Raw genomic sequence first — 16826 nt, forward strand, 5'->3', positions numbered from 1 at the left:
GTTTGCATCCATCAGGAGACATTTTGTCACATTACCTCTCCATCATGCTGTTTTCTGCCTGCTGCTGAGGTCACAAGCTCCACAGAGAGGACAGGAGGCTGGGAAGGGGTGAAGAATAAAAGAGGATCCCACAGATTGGGAAATCACTGCATCCACCAAAGAATGGGATAGGAACAGGAGAGACAAAGATGACAGGCTGATCCTGTGGAGTTCCCAGGGAAGATGTTTGCTATCTCTCCTTGCTTGTACCGAAGGGACTCAGCACCCTGCAGAGACAGCAAGGGAAATGACAGGGTTATTCCCTGTGGTGATTATCTTATGATCTCTCTGGGTTGGATAAATGGGAGCTGATTGCAGCCAGAGGATGAGTAAATTGTGTAATTAGACAGGGAGAGGGGAGGATGGTTTAACCTCTGCCTGAAGGTGATAGTTTGGAGAGGAGGGTTGGAGGTGTGTGCAGTGTTGGGATCTTCTTCCACTGAGATCTTCTTGCTGTAGCAGAGATGTCAACACAAAGCGAGGAAGATCATTCTGCCTTCCCTTCTTGTTATCAATTCAGCCTCCATAGGCCAGAAGATGTGTCAGCTCCCATAGCATGCAAAAAGCACAGAGCAGGACTGCTCTCTAAGCCAGAGTGAAGGAGGCAATTAATGTATTACTCATGCCAGGAAAAATAGCCAATTTACCTCCCTCTGGAGCTTTGCTCTGCCCAGTGAGCCGATCACTGCGGCGTCTGCCATTCATCACTGAGCTCTCACAGTAAAATGCTGGCAAATGGGTTTGGGCTGTGGAGAAAAAGACGAGGAAATAAAGCTGAGGGATGTGATGTTGAGTTCCCAAATGGCAGCAGGCAGCCTGTGCCCCCTATACCTCCATGTTCTGCTGCGGGGAAGTGGCTTTGGTCTGCTCTGCTTTATGGTTGTACTTTGAAGGGGCATAAATGCATTAATATAAGGGTTAATGTGCTGAATATGGTGTGAGGAGGGGGTACAGCCGGAGGGGCTTCTTGTGTTTCTCATTAATGTGAGGCGTGGGGGGGAGTTTCCTGCCCTATCCACCAGCGACTGGAGCCCGAGGAACTGGGTTCAGGAGTGTAATAATAATAATAAAGGAATATTTTATGTCAAGAAGTCAAACATCAGCCACGATTCTGGGATAACCCAGAGCGAATCGATGCGGATCGATGCGAACGCTTGGCCACGTCTGGCGCTGTACTTGAGGGGCGGAGCTTCCCGCGCTTTTCGCGCCCTCGTAGCGGCCGGTCGCTCCCGTTCCCGTGTTTACCACACGCAGCCCCTCCGTGAGGCCATGGTGAGTGAGTGCGGGCGGTGATGGCGGCTGAGCCCTCCGCTCTAATCGCCCCCCTCACACAGTGTGCTGTGCCCTTATTACAGCGCAGGAGCCTGGCCCCCAGTCAGCTGGCCAAGAGGAAGGCGGGCGGTGAGGAGGAGGACGGCGAGTGGAGGCCGCCGGTGGTGAGTGAGGGGCTGTGGGGCGTTGGGCCTCGTTGTGTCGGGGGGTGATGGGTGGTAGATGAGGTGAGCGATGGTTGGGGCTGCCCCGCGATGCTCAGCTGTGTCTGGGTGCTCACTAACCGTGACAGCGATCTGGTCACGGGCTTTGCACTCCTTGTTGTTTTTCAGACTCAGAAGAGGCAGAAGGCCGGCAGCGAGGCGGAAAGTGGGGACTGCTACAGGTCGCCGTTCAGGAAGCCCTTGACCCAACTGACCAACAGGCCTCTCTGCCTGGACAGCAGCCAGCATGTGAGTGGGCATCGTGGTGGTGGGTGAGGAGAGTCCATTCGCTTCTGTGGGCCCATTTATCCGTGGTATTACAGGAGGGTCACACGTAGTTCCTTGGAAGGACCTTTACTTGCTCCAGCTGTTGTGAAGGGAATCCTTGAGTGAACAACTGTGTTGACAGATGTGGTATCTCTCCACACCGATGGCTCAAGTGTTGTCTACTTGTTCTCTGAGCTTCCAAAGAAGCCCAGTGAAGGTACAGATGAGGTTGTGTGAGGGCTTGCTGGGATGTACTGTACTTTAGGGCTAACTCTTTTACAGGAGAGAACTGCCAGACTGAATCACTTAAGGCTAAAGAGGAAGTAGCTGCGTTTAAAGAAGTGAATGCTGTCAGTGGATTTAAGTAGATGGAGTTATGAAAATAAATTTCACACGTTAGAAAACGTAAGCAAAAACAGTTTTGTAAAGTAGAGTAGAGTTCAGGAGCTGTTTTGTTGCTTTCTTCCTTTTGCACATAGAAAATAGCTGGGGTTGGATGGAGCTCCAACAGTTTGAATAGAGGAACTCTCATCACTAGGCAAAAATGAGTACTTAAAATGTATTTTAAGCTTGTTGTCTTGAGCAAACTCTGACTTCAAATTTCTGAACATGTGTTTTTGTTTTCTTATTTCTGAATTCTTAGGAGGCTTTTATCCGCAGCATTTTGTCCAAACCCTTCAAAGTCCCCATTCCAAATTATAAAGGTAAGATGATGAGGTTTAACAATTATCTGTGCCGTCTGACTCAGGGAAGACGTGATGCTTTGGCCTGTCAAATGGACCTGTGGGGATTATTGTTGGTTTTTGGAGTGATGCATGTGTTCCAGAAATCCTGACTTAATTCCAATAGAAAAATACCAGCGTGTTAGCAAAATCTTCGTGGTTCTTTCTAGTGTTTTGTTTGGATAATCCTACATTTCAGAACTGGGTTTTGTGTTCTTGTACTTGATGTAGTGCTACATCACAAATATAGAAGCAAGATGAATTCTAGGCTATGGAAGCATATCATCTAAATATCATCTTTCTATGTTTATCTCCTTTCCAAAACTGTGACATCAAAGTGTAACACAAGGAAGAGAGGCTCGTCCTTTTCAGAGTGGTTGGCTCCTATGCCAAATATCTGCTGTTGCTCAGCAGAGAGTGAATAATTCTCTGGACTAGGTAATGGCAGTGTGATTCTGACTATGATACTGTAGAACTCCATTACTTTTACAGGCCTCTTTCTAATATTATATAAAAGGTGGAATTATTGTGAAGCCTGGGTTAGACGATCCAAAAAGAGGATTTGACCCAGTATGTACAATATACATGGTAGTACATTTATTGAGCTGCCAAAGTGTGTATCCTTGAACCTTGCCTGTCTTTCAGAAAAGTAAAACAGCCACTGGGAGTAGAACAAGTAGTGGGAGCAGCTGTAGTGCCTGAGGGTAGCTGAGGGGAGCATTGTGTCTTGAATCTAGCGTGACATAGAATCATAGAATCCTTAGATTTGGAAGGGAGCATAAAGGTCATCTTGTCCAACTCTCCTGCAGTGAACAGGTACACCCACAACTAGATCAAGTTGCCCACAGCCTGATCCATCACCCTGCCAGTTAGCTTATACTCCTGTATGCCAGCATTTCTGTTATCTGCTACATTTAGTTGTTCCCACTTTGCTACATCCGACATGATGGGCAGTGCCGTTGCTCTCCACATTGCTATCCACTGTGTGCTGACAACGCAGTCTGCAGTGGTTGTCTTCTCCACTTCAGTGCTGTATGCAATTAATTCAGCATTTCTAAGCCTAATCAGATGCTTCTGCAAGTCTCTGCTTTCTTCCAGGAGGATGTTGTTCTTTGAGTTGTACTTTCGTTTACTTTCAGGGCCAACGGGCTTACGGGCGCTGGGTATTAAACGGGCAGGGCTGAGGAGTCCTCTCCATGATCCTTTTGAGGAAGGAGCTCTGGTTCTGTACGAGCCCCCACTGCTGAGTGCCCACGAGCAGCTGAAAATAGACAAGTGAGTCATTACCTGGCGCAAATGCTTCAGTTCTGACCTCCTTGTATGTGTATTGTGTGCTTTCTTCCCACATGTGTTTGAGCTGGGATCTGAACATCAAGGGAAGCTTGGTTCTGAATATTCTGCCACTGAATTGTTTCAGGTGTGGGAATGATCAAAGTGCACCCGTGCCAGATTGTTTGCTTCCTTCCACAGGTTGTTCAGTCTTCCACTCATCAAAAATTTAAACCTGATGCACAGAATAAGGATGCTTGTATGGATAAGCTGTTTAGGAAATGTTATGGATCAGTTTTAAGTCAGGATACGTCAGCATCTAGAGACAGGCAGAAGGAGATGACTGACAGTCAAATGCTAATCTGCCTAATAGTTTTTATTGTTAAATAGTTTATTCTGTGCTGTCTTTTTTTTTTTTTTTAGCTGAAAGGGACTGTTAGCTGGATCTTAGATGAAAGAGGTGTTCCTTGATTTGCCCTCTTCATTGATGCAATTACACTGATGTTATTGAGACTAAGAAAATACTGGCTTTTAAAATGCCTCTCTAAAAGATGTTCTGCCCTTGTTTTAACCACAACACGTCTACTGGTTTCACTGACATTTCAGATTGTACATCAGGCTTGTGTAACTCCATTCTCAGAATTGAATTAATCCTTTTTTTCACTTTCATTGGTAGTTGATTCTCTTACTCCACAGAGAAGTCCTAAGAATAGCAGTGAGATCAAAAAAACAAGCAAAACCCCTCAACTAAGCATATGCTGGGCTGAGTGCATTAATCATTCCTTTCTCTTTACTACCTCCTGCAGGGATAAAGTACCTGTCCATGTTGTGGTGGATCCTGTCCTCAGTCGTGTTTTACGGCCTCATCAGAGAGAAGTAAGTGTTCTGCTGGAACATGAGGCTATGGTTGGAGAACCTGATGCATTTCAGAAAGGTGCAGTCGTCTGCTGGAATTGCAACCCATTAACTGAGGTCTGCATTGACAGTCTAGCAGACTAGCACGTTGCAAATGTAAGGTGAACATTTGTTCTAACCATGATCTTAGGAAGCCTGAATGCTGCAAATATTCTCTGTCCTGTGCTAAGCAAGAGGGCGCTTTAAAAACGCGGGAATTTATTGCTTTCTAGTGGGTAACAACTTCTTTCCTCTTTTCTTGCCTCTGATCTAGCAGAGTCAGAGCATTCCCAGCCTACACATTATACTGCCTAATGCAGACGTTTGTTCTCTGCAGGCTTGTAGGGCAGATCAGCATATAGTGGCAATCTGGGAATGTGTGGGCATTTGTGCACTGGTTGCATAGGTCTTGTGAAGCATGTGGGTTTGCTTTTATGTCACCGCTTATACCCTAGGAAGTTACTAGATTCTGCAGAGAGATGGGATTTTACAGTGTAAGAGTTAAAAGTCCAGACTTCACTTGAAATCTCTTCTGACTGGAGCTCTGTGTGAAAGCTGATGGGATGTAGTTGCAGTAGCTTTTCTTGAGGCTTTATCTTTCATTGGGCAGGGCAGATTGTTCAGCACTGTTTTCATGATCACCAGAATCAGCTGAACCTGCAATGTGTACCTTGGTACATAGTGAAGTTCTCTCTGGTACCATAGTTCCCAATGTGGTGTCCTACTTCAGTGTGTTTTATTTAGAGAATACCTTTTCTAGTTGAAAACTGTTAAGTGACCTATGTAGACATGGAGTTTACCAGTGGAGTGTGCTTAAAAATGTTTTCTGTCATAAAACAGAACATCACAATACAGAAGCAGTTGGAACTAATCCACAAATGTCTAGTGTGGGTATCTGCAGAGTTTTAAGTTTGTCACAGATGCAGTATATTATCATGTAAGCCTCGAGGCAGCGCAGGTAAAAGCTGTTGTTGCTGATCTTTGAGCTAAGCAGGTCAAGCTGTATGTATTGCTATATGGCAGATCTTCAGGTGGCACTTCAGCAGCCTGTGGAACTCTCCTAGTTTATGCTTTTATCTCAGAGTTGATACTTAACCTGTGAGCCATTATAATGCTGGCCTCAGGCTACATAGCTGGAGGGACTCTGTTTTGTATAAGATAGTGCCTGCTGGCATTTTGTCAAGTAATGATAGTTACGTTGGCACGTTGATTTTTGACAGCTAGATATCTAAAACAGCAGTCTCTGTTCTAGTGTCACTGGTCAGTCCTTTTGCTTGCTGAGATTCCTGTGCTGTTTTTTTTCTTTTGGTTGATGCTCTCAGGCTGTTGTATGGCCTTGTTCTTTGTTATGCCACTGGGAGGATACTGAACTAGATCCCCAGCCAAATTCTTTTTTTTTTTATGTTAGGAATATATTTGATGATTGTTCAGCTGGCTTAAATGAATGAGCCTAAGAAAGAAAGGAAATGACTTGGAATCTTCTAGTCTTGTATAGTGCAACATAAAGGGTATGTTTGGGCTGTGTCTGTCACTCCTAGTTTGGCTCACAGTATGGGGATCTCATCCATTGCCAGGACAGTGCCCCAGGTTTTCTTTGACTCTCATCACATGATGGAACACTTCGCAGTCTTTTTTTCTACTTTTGTCTATCTTGGTGATGTTGTGAGAGCCTGGCAGCCAGGCTGAGTGCCTCCGCCATGCGATGAGCAATAACCTCAGCCCTGTTTCTTCTCTGAAGTTGAATCTGGTTTGGTCTTTGAGTCCTCAGGTGAGTCACGGTGGTTCTCTGCTTCTAGGTGGAAACAATGAGAGCTGCTGAGGGTTTGCTGGGGGTTAATCAAGGTGTAGAAATGAGTCTGAATATTCCATTGGGTGTTTCTAAGATGCTTAACATGTTTGCACTGACTGATGCAGGTTAGCTAATGGCTTCAGCCTAACTAAATTAGTTAGGGTAGAAATTCCTGGGAATTTTAAGTCAGGAAGCTAGTTAGAACAGTATGGTTAATACATAGTATGGTTTTTCTATGTGTTTTGAAGCATATGTCATCACCAGCAATGTTTTTCCAGACCAGATGTGGCCATATTTTAGCTGTGTCTTGGGTGATTTCCCTCTGTCTCATTAGAATGTTGCATGTCTCTTGGGATGTGCTATACAAATTTGCTGTTTGTTGAAATATCGGTTCTGTGCACCGCAATAATAAAGCTCTAATGAAGTTGTCATTCTGTGAATGTTCCCATCCTGCTATAAGAGAACAATTTTTTGGCAGGGAGTGAAATTCCTCTGGGACTGCGTGACAAGCCGGCGTATTCCTGGGAGTCATGGCTGTATCATGGCAGATGAGATGGGGCTGGGCAAAACCCTGCAGTGCATCACTCTGATGTGGACGCTTCTCCGGCAGAGTCCAGACTGCAAGCCTGAAATCGAGAAAGCCATGGTGGTGTCTCCTTCCAGCCTGGTGAGAAACTGGTACAACGAAGTAGAGAAATGGCTGGGGGGAAGGATTCAGCCACTGGCCATTGATGGAGGCTCCAAAGAAGAGATTGACCGGAAACTAGGTACAGAAATGTTTGCAAATGGTGTGGTTGGCTGGTTTAGGGTGAAACCTCACATTGGAAGAAGCTTACAGCAGCTGAAGTGAATGTTTCCTAGTGGTTGTTAGAGCTCTAGAAGCTGACAAGACTGAAATTCTCTTTTCTAATATGCTTAGATCAGACCATTGCATTTTTGGTAATAGCTGCTCTTTTGGAATAATCCAAGTCCAATTGTGCCCTTAAGTTAGGGCAGTTTCTATGTGTCATCTTTCTCCCAAACAGAAGCTAGAGTAGGAGTGGGCAGAAGTAGGAGGGGGATGGAAATGGGAACAGCTGTGGGGAGCAGAGCATGGACATATTTGGAATTTCTTAATAGAGAAATCAGCTTTTGTCAGCAACCAACAGCACTGAAACAAATGGAAAGGTCTTCCTGGATGCTTAGAAGACCATTTTTACTGCAGAGTTTGGACCCTTTTCTGTTGCTGTTTTCATCATCCTTTTCCTACTTTCCATCCACAGTTGGCTTTATGAACCAGCGTGGCCTGCGAGTGCCTTCACCTATCCTGATCATCTCCTATGAGACCTTCCGACTTCATGCTGAGGCACTACAGAAGGGCAGTGTTGGGCTGGTCATATGTGATGAGGTATGGTTAAATCTCTAAGGAGAATATATTTCCGATGTTTTCTTGAAATAATGGAGCTGGAGGCCTCAGCCAACTGTGGCTCTTTAGAAGAAATTTGTTAGAAAGTGGTGCCATCCAGTGGTTTGGTTCTTTATGTGCTGGTGTAGCACTGAGAGGGGCTTGAGTGATCATCTTCAGGAGTGCGTTGGCTTCCATTCACTATTTATGCTCTAAGTCTGTGGCTGTCTATACTTCTCAGTGCCCCTGGGACCAGACCAGCAGCTGGAGGTGCTGAGAGCACAGGTCCTTGGCTCTGCATCTTCCCTATGTTTCAGCTCCGAGGTGGTGTGGCACTTGTAATAAGCATCTCACCACTTATACTTCATCCTGTAGCATAAAAATAAGGGCAACTTTTTCCGAGGTAATGTTTTGCAGCATTTCAGGGAGTTTTGTTTGTCATCCTTTAGGAATCAGAGGTTTCAGTGGTCCCAAGTATTTATATATGGAGCATCGATATAACAGTTTCCCTTTGGAAAATAAAGCAGATTTTAAATGTTCTTCTCTTACTTTTGTTTCATTCTTGTTTGTGGGGTTGGCATCTTGTTTGTTGCCTTTGAGTAGGAAACAGTTCTTCTAGTTAGAACTTGTGATTGTCATTGTTTTGATGGCAGGTTCTTTTCCTTGGGTGTGACTCATGTGTTCCTAGTCTGGGAAGCTTCTAATGGAAATAGTATTTCTCCTCACATAATTGCTCCAGGATTCCCACCAATTTCTTGCCTTTAAAGGAAGTCACAACACCTGAATACAGGAAAAGCACTTATTCTTTTATGAGGAAATGGAAAGCTGTCAGGTGCTTTGTGACAAATACAATATGTGTTGATGGTCTCCAAGCTGCTTCCTATCAAGGCCACTGGATTTTCAGCTTATGTTCTTTTTTTTTCTTTTTCAAAGGGACATAGACTGAAGAACTCTGAAAATCAAACATACCAGGCTCTCAACAGCTTAAATACACCCCGAAGGGTCCTTATTTCGGGTACACCCATTCAGAATGACTTGCTTGAATATTTCAGCCTGGTGCACTTCGTCAATTCTGGCATCCTAGGTAAGAAAAATGAATGTGTGAGGCATGAGAAAGGGGGAATTAATGGCAAGGCTTCCTCTGGTTACCAGTGCTAGTGAAATGAGCAAACAAGAAGTTAAAGAAAGGAAAGATTGTGTGCAGACTGGAGACTTAGTCTCCTTCAGAGAGTCCAGGAAGTCTAGGTCATGGTCTCCTGTTCTAGAGGCTGTACAGAATTGGAGCTCTGATTCAATTTAAAGTATGCATGTCAAACATGTTTTAAGAGTGTTAATAATTCAGATGAACATGTGGTCCTGAGTGCAGTATGGTTGATCTCCTTATGTAGCTATACTGGTCAACCAGAATGTGTGGGGCTAGGAGTGTCTCTGATAACATGCACTTTGAGGTACTGCAGGAGTTGCTGAGCAGGAAGATCGAGCTGAAAATTGTACTCCCCACAACACTTACAGCTTATAGTAAACTCAGAAATCTAAGCTGAAGGGCCGTTGATTAGTGTGGGTTTTCAGGGGAGTCAGATCTAGATGATCTTTAAGATCCCTTCCAACCCAAGCAATTCTATGATTCAGGATCAAACACCTTCTACAGGTAGCTGACTAGAATATTCTGTCTCTGTTTTACTAAGCTCTGTTTCTTCTTGAAAAGCAGAGTAGCTTTTGCATTCTCTCCTACATCTTTGGGTTAGGAGCAGGTCTGCTGCTTTCCAATGTGAAGCAGCTTGTCTTTTGTTGAGAAGTAATTTTTTCTGTCAAGGAATGTAAATAAACTGACCTGTAAATCATTTATTTGCTGCAGCTTGTCACCCACCTTTGTGTCAGACTTGGGAATCCTGTCAAAAAGGCTTCTCATTAATTCTAGTGCATGTACAACTCTCGTTAAACACCTAGTCGTCAGATTCTTAGCTTTGAAAGCAACACTTGGACTGTTTCTCAAGGGAAGGGTGAGATGCAGTGGTACATGTTCTGCATCTGTTTTTTCCTTATTTTCAGCTTTTTTCCTTATTTGATGTGACTTTTTTCTCTTGACCTGTGCTATGGGCACAGATTGGCTTCCCTGTACTTTGCAATTCTTTCTCTCTGAGATGACATTAATACTACAAATACTTCTACCAGAGCCGTGTGCATGCAGTGGTTGCTTTTTCTCTCAGCCTGTGACCAGTAATAAGCAAGTGATTAAAGATTGTTTTGGAACAGGCACATAATTTCCACGCTGTTGCTGAAAAGGATACAAATTCTGAGAGTATATCTGTAACTGGAATGAAAGCAAAAACAATACATACCTGATAAGACTCAGGTTTAACTAAAAGTTAGATGACCTTTCGCAGTGCAGCATTGTTAGAATTTAAAATAATCTCCTGTTGTACAGATTTGCCAGCCTTGTTTATGTCTTCCCTGGCTAGAAAGAAAACCAAATCCTACTGATGGAGCAAGAGTTTGTATTATCTGCTGGGCCTCTTGCTTATGGTTTGATAGCTGGGGCTGTGGGGATGTTGATCGAAGGTTATTTGGTAGTAGCTGTCACTTTTTCATTTTTCATTTCTGTTTGTGCAGGGACTGCACAAGAATTTAAAAGACATTTTGAACTGCCTATCTTGAAAGGCAGAGATGCAGACGCGAGTGAAGCTGAACGACAAAAAGGAGAAGAGAGGCTTAAAGAGCTGATCAGCATCGTGAACAGGTGAACTTCTTCCCTCTTCTCTTTGAAGAGCTTTTGCATAAACCCTTGATGCATGAATGTCTTCCAAAATTCAGGTTAAAGCTGTAGCAAATATCTTGCCAGTTAAGACTGTTCAGCAAGTGATCGTGCAAATGTTTATTGCCTTAAGAAATCTACGTAGTATGTAGCCTTAGTCTGAAAAGTAGCATATTAAAATGGCATAATTAGTTGCAGTCACTCCCAAGCAGATGTGCTCAGATGTGAATCACTGTTTGACTCTTATGTTTGTTTTCTTTCAGCGTGTAATAGTCAGGTAGCATTCTTTTATTTGTGTTAACATAACTGCAGAGTGTAGACTGGGTTGGACTGCAGATCCATTCAGTCCAGGTGTGAGCAGCAAAGGATGAGGAGTGCTGCTCAGTTCATTGATGATATCCAGGTCACAAAAGAGTCCAGCTTATACTTTCACAGCTGTGTTGGCTTTGTAGGGCTAATGGGATTATAATCCTAGCATCAGAAATGTGACTTCTGATCCCTAAGGAGCAACTCTGTTAAGTAAAATGTCATCTGCCTTCTCTGATTTTTGATATTTGCTTAATTATGTTTTGTTTTCTGTTGATTAATAGAACCAGTGCATCCACATCTGCTGACAATCACTGACCCCAAAGAACTCTTAGTAGAAACTCCTTTGAGTTCTTAGCATTGTGGGTGACAGCATTTCTTTTTCTTCCCTTTTTTTCTTTTAATTGAATCTGAGCTGTTGCAACCATCACAAATACAATCCAGAAGTTCATAGTCATGGTAAATTGAATTTCACATTGAGTATAGCCTGTCTGTAGAGATAGCCATAACCTTGACTCATATTGGTTTGTGAAACTGTGACAAAAACAGTTTTGGAGAAGAGGTTATTCTTTTTTGAGGCAGGTTATTTCTTTAGTTTATCAAACAAGGGTGTAAAAGTATGTTCAGGAGTGCTTGTACCTGACTGTTGAGGTCTGTGTCCTTTTCTTTACTCTCCTACGATCTTAGTGTACAAATAGAGAAGATGAATCACACTGGCAATATCAAGAGAATTGGCAGAAGCTAAGTGGGGCTTTCAAGTGAGATAGTGATCCAAAGATATGTGGAATCATAGGTATGGGGCTGAAAGGCTCTGGATAAGGCACATAATCTTGATGTATTGAAGTAGAGGATGTTAGACCTAAAGCATCTGTTTGCGTAATCCCCACAGAGCACTGGAGACCTCTTAAGTGCTCAGGACACCTTTTTCAGGGCATCACTGTCTGCGTTTAGAAAATGCTCTTAATATGTAAACTAAATCTTCCTTACTGCAGTATAAGTCTGTGTCTTTTCATCCTACTGCTTATGGGTTTGGAGACCAGATTATTCATTTCTTTAACAACCTTTGACAGTTTTGGGGGCTGTCATATATCCCTGGTGACTTCTGTGGATTTTGTAACCTCATGTATTTGATGTCTCCTGGCAGAACTGGGTCTTCGCATCTTTTTCGTATTTGGTTGCTCTTTCTTTTTTTTTTTTTTCCCTAGACCTTTTCATATTTTTTGAAGTATGGTAGAACTATTCTGCAGGGCACCTTTGGAGCCCTAAAGGATGTGCCCTGAGCTGAAATCTTGGACCAGAATGAATCTATCTTGATAGAAGGTGGCTGCTAAGTTACTTGGGAATCTGACTGCTTGTACTGTGTGCTGAGTGCATTGTGTGTGATGGCTAAATCCTTTCCCTGTTTGCTGTCCACACCACTGGTCTGGTGTTGCTCAGCAGTTAAGAATACTACTGGTAGTTTGAGGAAGGGCTGAATTTCTCTGCTAAGGAACTGGACTTCGATAGCTGTGATCATTCTTTACCCCTCCAAATCTCATGAATTAGATGTCAAAACTTGGTGTTAAGAATGAATAACATTGATTAAATGGAGTTTTGATGTCATTTAAGCATCTGATTTTTCATTTCCCTCCTTGTAGGTGTTTAATCCGAAGAACTTCAGACATTCTTTCCAAATACCTGCCAGTGAAGATAGAGCAGGTGGTCTGCTGCAGGTACTGGAAAGCATGTGTCCCTGCCTGAGAGAGGGAAGGAACAACTAAACAGCTGTAAAAAGCCCCAAGCTCTATGCTTGTGGTGACCATTTCGCTCTAGGAATGAGACTGTAACCATCGGCATTATGTTGCTTTTCCTCCTGAAGTAGAGGTGGCCAACTCAGAGCTGATGGTTTTACCAAGTGACTGGGATGCTTCGTGCAGCTGTGGGGCAGCAAATCCCTGGGCTGTGCAGAGTATCTGTGAACTTTTCTTCCAGCTCTGGGCTGAAATAACAACATTGATTGCACCATCAATCATGGAGGCAGTTTTTAGGTTGTCTGGGGATGCAGCTAAAAAAAAAATTGTGTGCTCCAGATAAAAATGAAGCCACAGTATGGAGGAGGAGAGATGGTGTTGATCTGGTGATAGAGTGATTGTAGGGCTTTTACTCTTTTTCAGACTGACACCCTTGCAGGCTGAGCTCTACAAGAACTTCCTGAAGCAAGCCAAACCAGTGGAGGAGCTGAAGGAGGGCAAGATCAATGTGTCATCTCTGTCTTCCATCACTTCCCTGAAGAAGCTCTGCAATCGTGAGTTGTTCCACTCGTACAAAGGGTTTGGTTTTTATGCTATTGGTGGATTTTTGGGTCTTCGATGTGCACTCCACAGACTCTGAGTTGTTTGTTCTCCAGACCCTGCTCTTATTTATGATAAGTGTGTGGAAGAAGAAGAAGGTTTTATGGGAGCCCTGGATTTGTTCCCTGCTGGCTACAGTACCAAATCTGTGGAGCCCCAGCTTTCAGGTACTGTGGAGCTCAGTAGTAGAGATGTTCTGCCTAATAGGCAATCATGAGAGTATGCTTAGTATACTGTTAAGTGACCCTTCCAAGGTCAGGAATTTGGGAACGTCTATTCTAGCTTGCTTTTCTTCTTCCCTTTTTATCTAGGAAAGATGCTGGTTTTGGACTACATCCTTGCTGTTACAAAAAGCACCAGTAACGACAAGGTGGTTTTAGTGTCTAACTACACTCAGACGCTGGACCTATTTGAAAAGCTCTGCAGGAGCAGAAGGTTTGTCTTTGGGCTTTATTTGTCTAATCTTGCAAGACTGTACTTGCAGCCTACACTGCAAAAGAAAATGGCTATTTTTAAAGTTTTTTGTCAGCAGGAACTTTTGACCTGTAATGTACCTCAGATGTTCCTGAATTGGAATTAACGTGGCTTGTGCTCTGGCTACTGAGATCACTTGGCAGAAAAGTTCTGGCCCTGGGCAAAAGCTCCTAAAGCTTTGTTGCAAGGCAGTTTGTGGAAGGCTTTTTTTCTCTTATGAGTAGGATGCTTTAAAGGTCAGAGCAGTCAGATTGTACTAAGTGTTGTATATTCTAGGTATTTATATGTCCGTCTAGATGGCACCATGTCCATTAAGAAGAGAGCAAAGGTTGTGGAGCGATTTAACAGCCCCTCGGTAAGTAGAACCTAACAGATATGGGCAGTTTTCCTGCCTCTTCTTGGAGCGTGACTAAAAGTGTCGGATACCTCTGTTGTTTAATCCAAGCCTGCTTTTCTCCACAGAGCCCTGAGTTTATCTTCATGTTAAGCAGCAAAGCAGGTGGCTGTGGTCTGAATTTGATTGGGGCTAACAGACTGGTTATGTTTGACCCAGACTGGAATCCAGCTAATGACGAACAGGCCATGGCTCGTGTGTGGCGGGATGGCCAGAAGAAGACCTGCTACATCTATCGATTGCTTTCAGTGAGTCTTTATCCTCTCCTCCTCTGCTTGGGGTTCTTGGCACTAGCTCAGGCAGCAGCAGATGTAATTGGGACCACAAGGGAGACAACCCTTTTGTGTCAGTGACAAAGACTGAATGGAACTTGGTTGCTTCCTACCTTCAGATATATTACCATGGAAAACAATGAGATTTAAGCTGGAAGGTCATTATTTCAGGCCTTGATTTCTAATTATGGTTGGCTTCTGAGAAATAGAAACAATTGAGGCTTTCCAGATGTTTACTTTTTGAAAAGGCCTTTTCAAAAAGTTTACTTTTTTGATGCTGCTTGATCAGTAATGCTTTCCTAGTATAGTGTTCTGCATTGGCATCCCAACTGTGTTTCATCTCTGACCTTCTCTTCTGTAGACAGGGACCATAGAGGAGAAAATATTTCAACGCCAGACCCACAAGAAGGCACTCAGCAGTTGTGTGGTGGATGAAGAGCAGGATGTAGAAAGACACTTCTCACTCGGGGAGCTCAAGGAGTTGTTTGCATTGAATGAAAGCACCACAAGTGACACCCATGATAAGTGAGTATATGATATGGTAATAGATGGAGTCAGCAAAGAACTCCAAGCTTGGTTTACTGAGGTTCCTTAGTTAGCAGGAGGAAGTTCAAGAGAGAGGGCCTCAAGTGTCTCTGCTTCTGAAGCTGTTAATCATTTTAAGATTAGCACTTCCTTGCTGTCTTCCTTTTTTGTTGTGTTAGAAAAGCTGCTCTGGCTGAACAAGTGAGCAAGGCACCTTGTTGGCTGTTTGTGCTTGGAGGCTGTGAAATAGTGCAGTTAATGAACAGCTCTAAGCAAATCCTCCCTTCGAGTTGGTGGAGTTCCTTGCCAGTCCCGCTCCTGGTAGTGTGACTGGCTTCCAGATGCCGAGGTGCTGAGCTGCTTGTATGGCCAGGGCGATTCCATCTTCTACAAACTGGTGAGACCAACTCAGGAACTTCTCTGGAGACTCAAATCCTAGACTCTGTTGTTTGCCCTTCTGTGCTCCCCAGTCCCCTAGACCAGAAAGAGGACAGAGAGTGCAAGAAAACACTTCACTGAGAAGGTTACTAAGACTCTTAATTCAAGAAGTGACAAAGATTAGTTTTAAGCTGACTCAAAGCTTAGGTCTGTTCAGGTCTGTGTGGCAGCAAGCCTTACTGGCAGGACTGCTGCTGTTCCTGCTCTCCTTGCACAGCTGCTCAGCAGGGCATCTGCTAGACAGTCTGAGCACAACTCAGTGGCTGTGGCAGGAGTCAGGATGGAGCATTTTGGAGCACGGCACTCTCTTGAGCTCAGGAAGCTGACACAGTGCTGAGGTTATATGTGTTAGTGTTCTTCACTTTCAAGATAACTCATCCTGAACTTACTTTGGGCCTTTTCCTACTCTGCTAGAAGTAGTGGGGAATGCAATTAGTAGAAACAAAATGGGGGTTTTAAAAATGTTTTTGTTTTCTCCTATCTGTCAGATGTGCCAGAGAGAGGCTGTGTGTTTAAGTAAAGCGTGGTAGCAGTTCAGCCTATCTGAAAATCCAGTTAGCAGTGATGTAGGTGACAGGGAGTCAATCCAGATGTTATTTGGCTTTATTTTTAACACTTAAGCAGAGAAGAAACCTTGCACTGACTCTGTTCCAGGATCAAGTGTCGTCGCTGTGTGAATGGCCACCAAGTACGGCCACCTCCTGAAGGGTCTGACTGCACCTCTGACCTCTCCCAGTGGAACCACTGTGCTGATAAGCGGGGCCTGCAGGACTCTGTGCTGAAGGCTGCATGGGATGCTGCCGTCACCTTCACTTTTCATCACCACTCCCATGAGGAGCAGCGAGGGATTCCCTAACAGGTTACTGTCCCCTATGGGGGCAAGGGCAGGCTGCTGTGGCAGTCTTTATAATCCCTTTCAAGGAAAGGCAGTGGATAGCAGAACATGCTGGATTGGTTGTGTGGCTGTGGGGTAGCAGAACAGCATGGCTCCTAAGAGGCTGGAAGGCCCTTAACATTGGTCAGTATCTGCTGCAACAGCGGTGAGTTCATCACTTTGTCTCTGCTGCTGTGTCTTATACCCAAGAAACAACATCTTGGGAATAATGAGATCTTGTGTGCTTGATCAGATTCAGTGCTGGTTCCCATGCTGTGCCTTCTACTCAGCAAAATTCTGCCTTCAGGTTTATGTTAAGCCTGCAGTTCTAAAGCACTTGATATGCAGTCACGTTTTTTATTGGTAGCTTCATTTGAAAATGTGCAGGTTCCATTTCTGTCACAAAATATAAACCTTGGTTCGTTATTCAGGATCATGAGAATCTGTGCCAAAAACTTCATCTTATTTTATGTTGGGCTTCTCACCTTAAAGAACATGTAGACAGTGGGGAAATGAGGCTCCATTTTGGTCACTACTTTATTATGGGTAGGATCTCCATGTCTGGCAAAGTGTTTTAATTAGATCACGTTAAAACCCATTAATAAAATACACATTTCAGTAG

General features: G+C 43.9%; 1 protein-coding gene across 2 annotated transcripts; it reads left to right on the forward strand.

The window, feature by feature from the left end:
- The first annotated feature begins 1157 nt into the window (after positions 1-1157).
- On the forward strand, positions 1158-16825 carry RAD54L (RAD54 like). Of its 2 annotated transcripts, XM_015870473.3 has the most exons (18): positions 1158-1311; positions 1395-1475; positions 1644-1763; positions 2425-2485; positions 3643-3778; positions 4579-4648; positions 6934-7222; positions 7718-7842; positions 8773-8923; positions 10450-10576; positions 12535-12609; positions 13051-13181; positions 13284-13394; positions 13539-13662; positions 13978-14056; positions 14164-14343; positions 14729-14892; positions 15985-16825. In XM_015870473.3, exons 1-18 carry the CDS (start codon positions 1174-1176, stop codon positions 16184-16186), a joined length of 2364 nt encoding a protein of 787 aa, XP_015725959.2. In that variant the 5' UTR covers positions 1158-1173; the 3' UTR covers positions 16187-16825. The 2 variants fall into 2 exon arrangements, with proteins under 2 accessions (XP_015725959.2, XP_032301966.1); XM_032446075.2 differs by lacking the exons at positions 1158-1311; positions 1395-1475; positions 1644-1763 and adding an exon at positions 2069-2186.
- The last annotated feature ends 1 nt before the right edge of the window (position 16826 follows it).

Source organism: Coturnix japonica, chromosome 11 (genome assembly GCF_054131305.1).
Source record: "Coturnix japonica strain WE chromosome 11, WE-NBRP24, whole genome shotgun sequence".
In the NCBI taxonomy this organism is placed as follows: domain Eukaryota; kingdom Metazoa; phylum Chordata; class Aves; order Galliformes; family Phasianidae; genus Coturnix; species Coturnix japonica.

Coding starts and splice junctions, on each gene's coding strand:
- RAD54L (XM_015870473.3), top strand. CDS start 1,174: ATGCGGATCGATGCGAACGCTTGGCCACGTCTGGCGCTGTACTTGAGG. Junction 7,843..8,772: donor GGCTGGTCATATGTGATGAG/GTATGGTTAAAT, acceptor TCTTTTTCAAAG/GGACATAGACTGAAGAACTC. Junction 14,057..14,163: donor AGCGATTTAACAGCCCCTCG/GTAAGTAGAACC, acceptor TTTTCTCCACAG/AGCCCTGAGTTTATCTTCAT.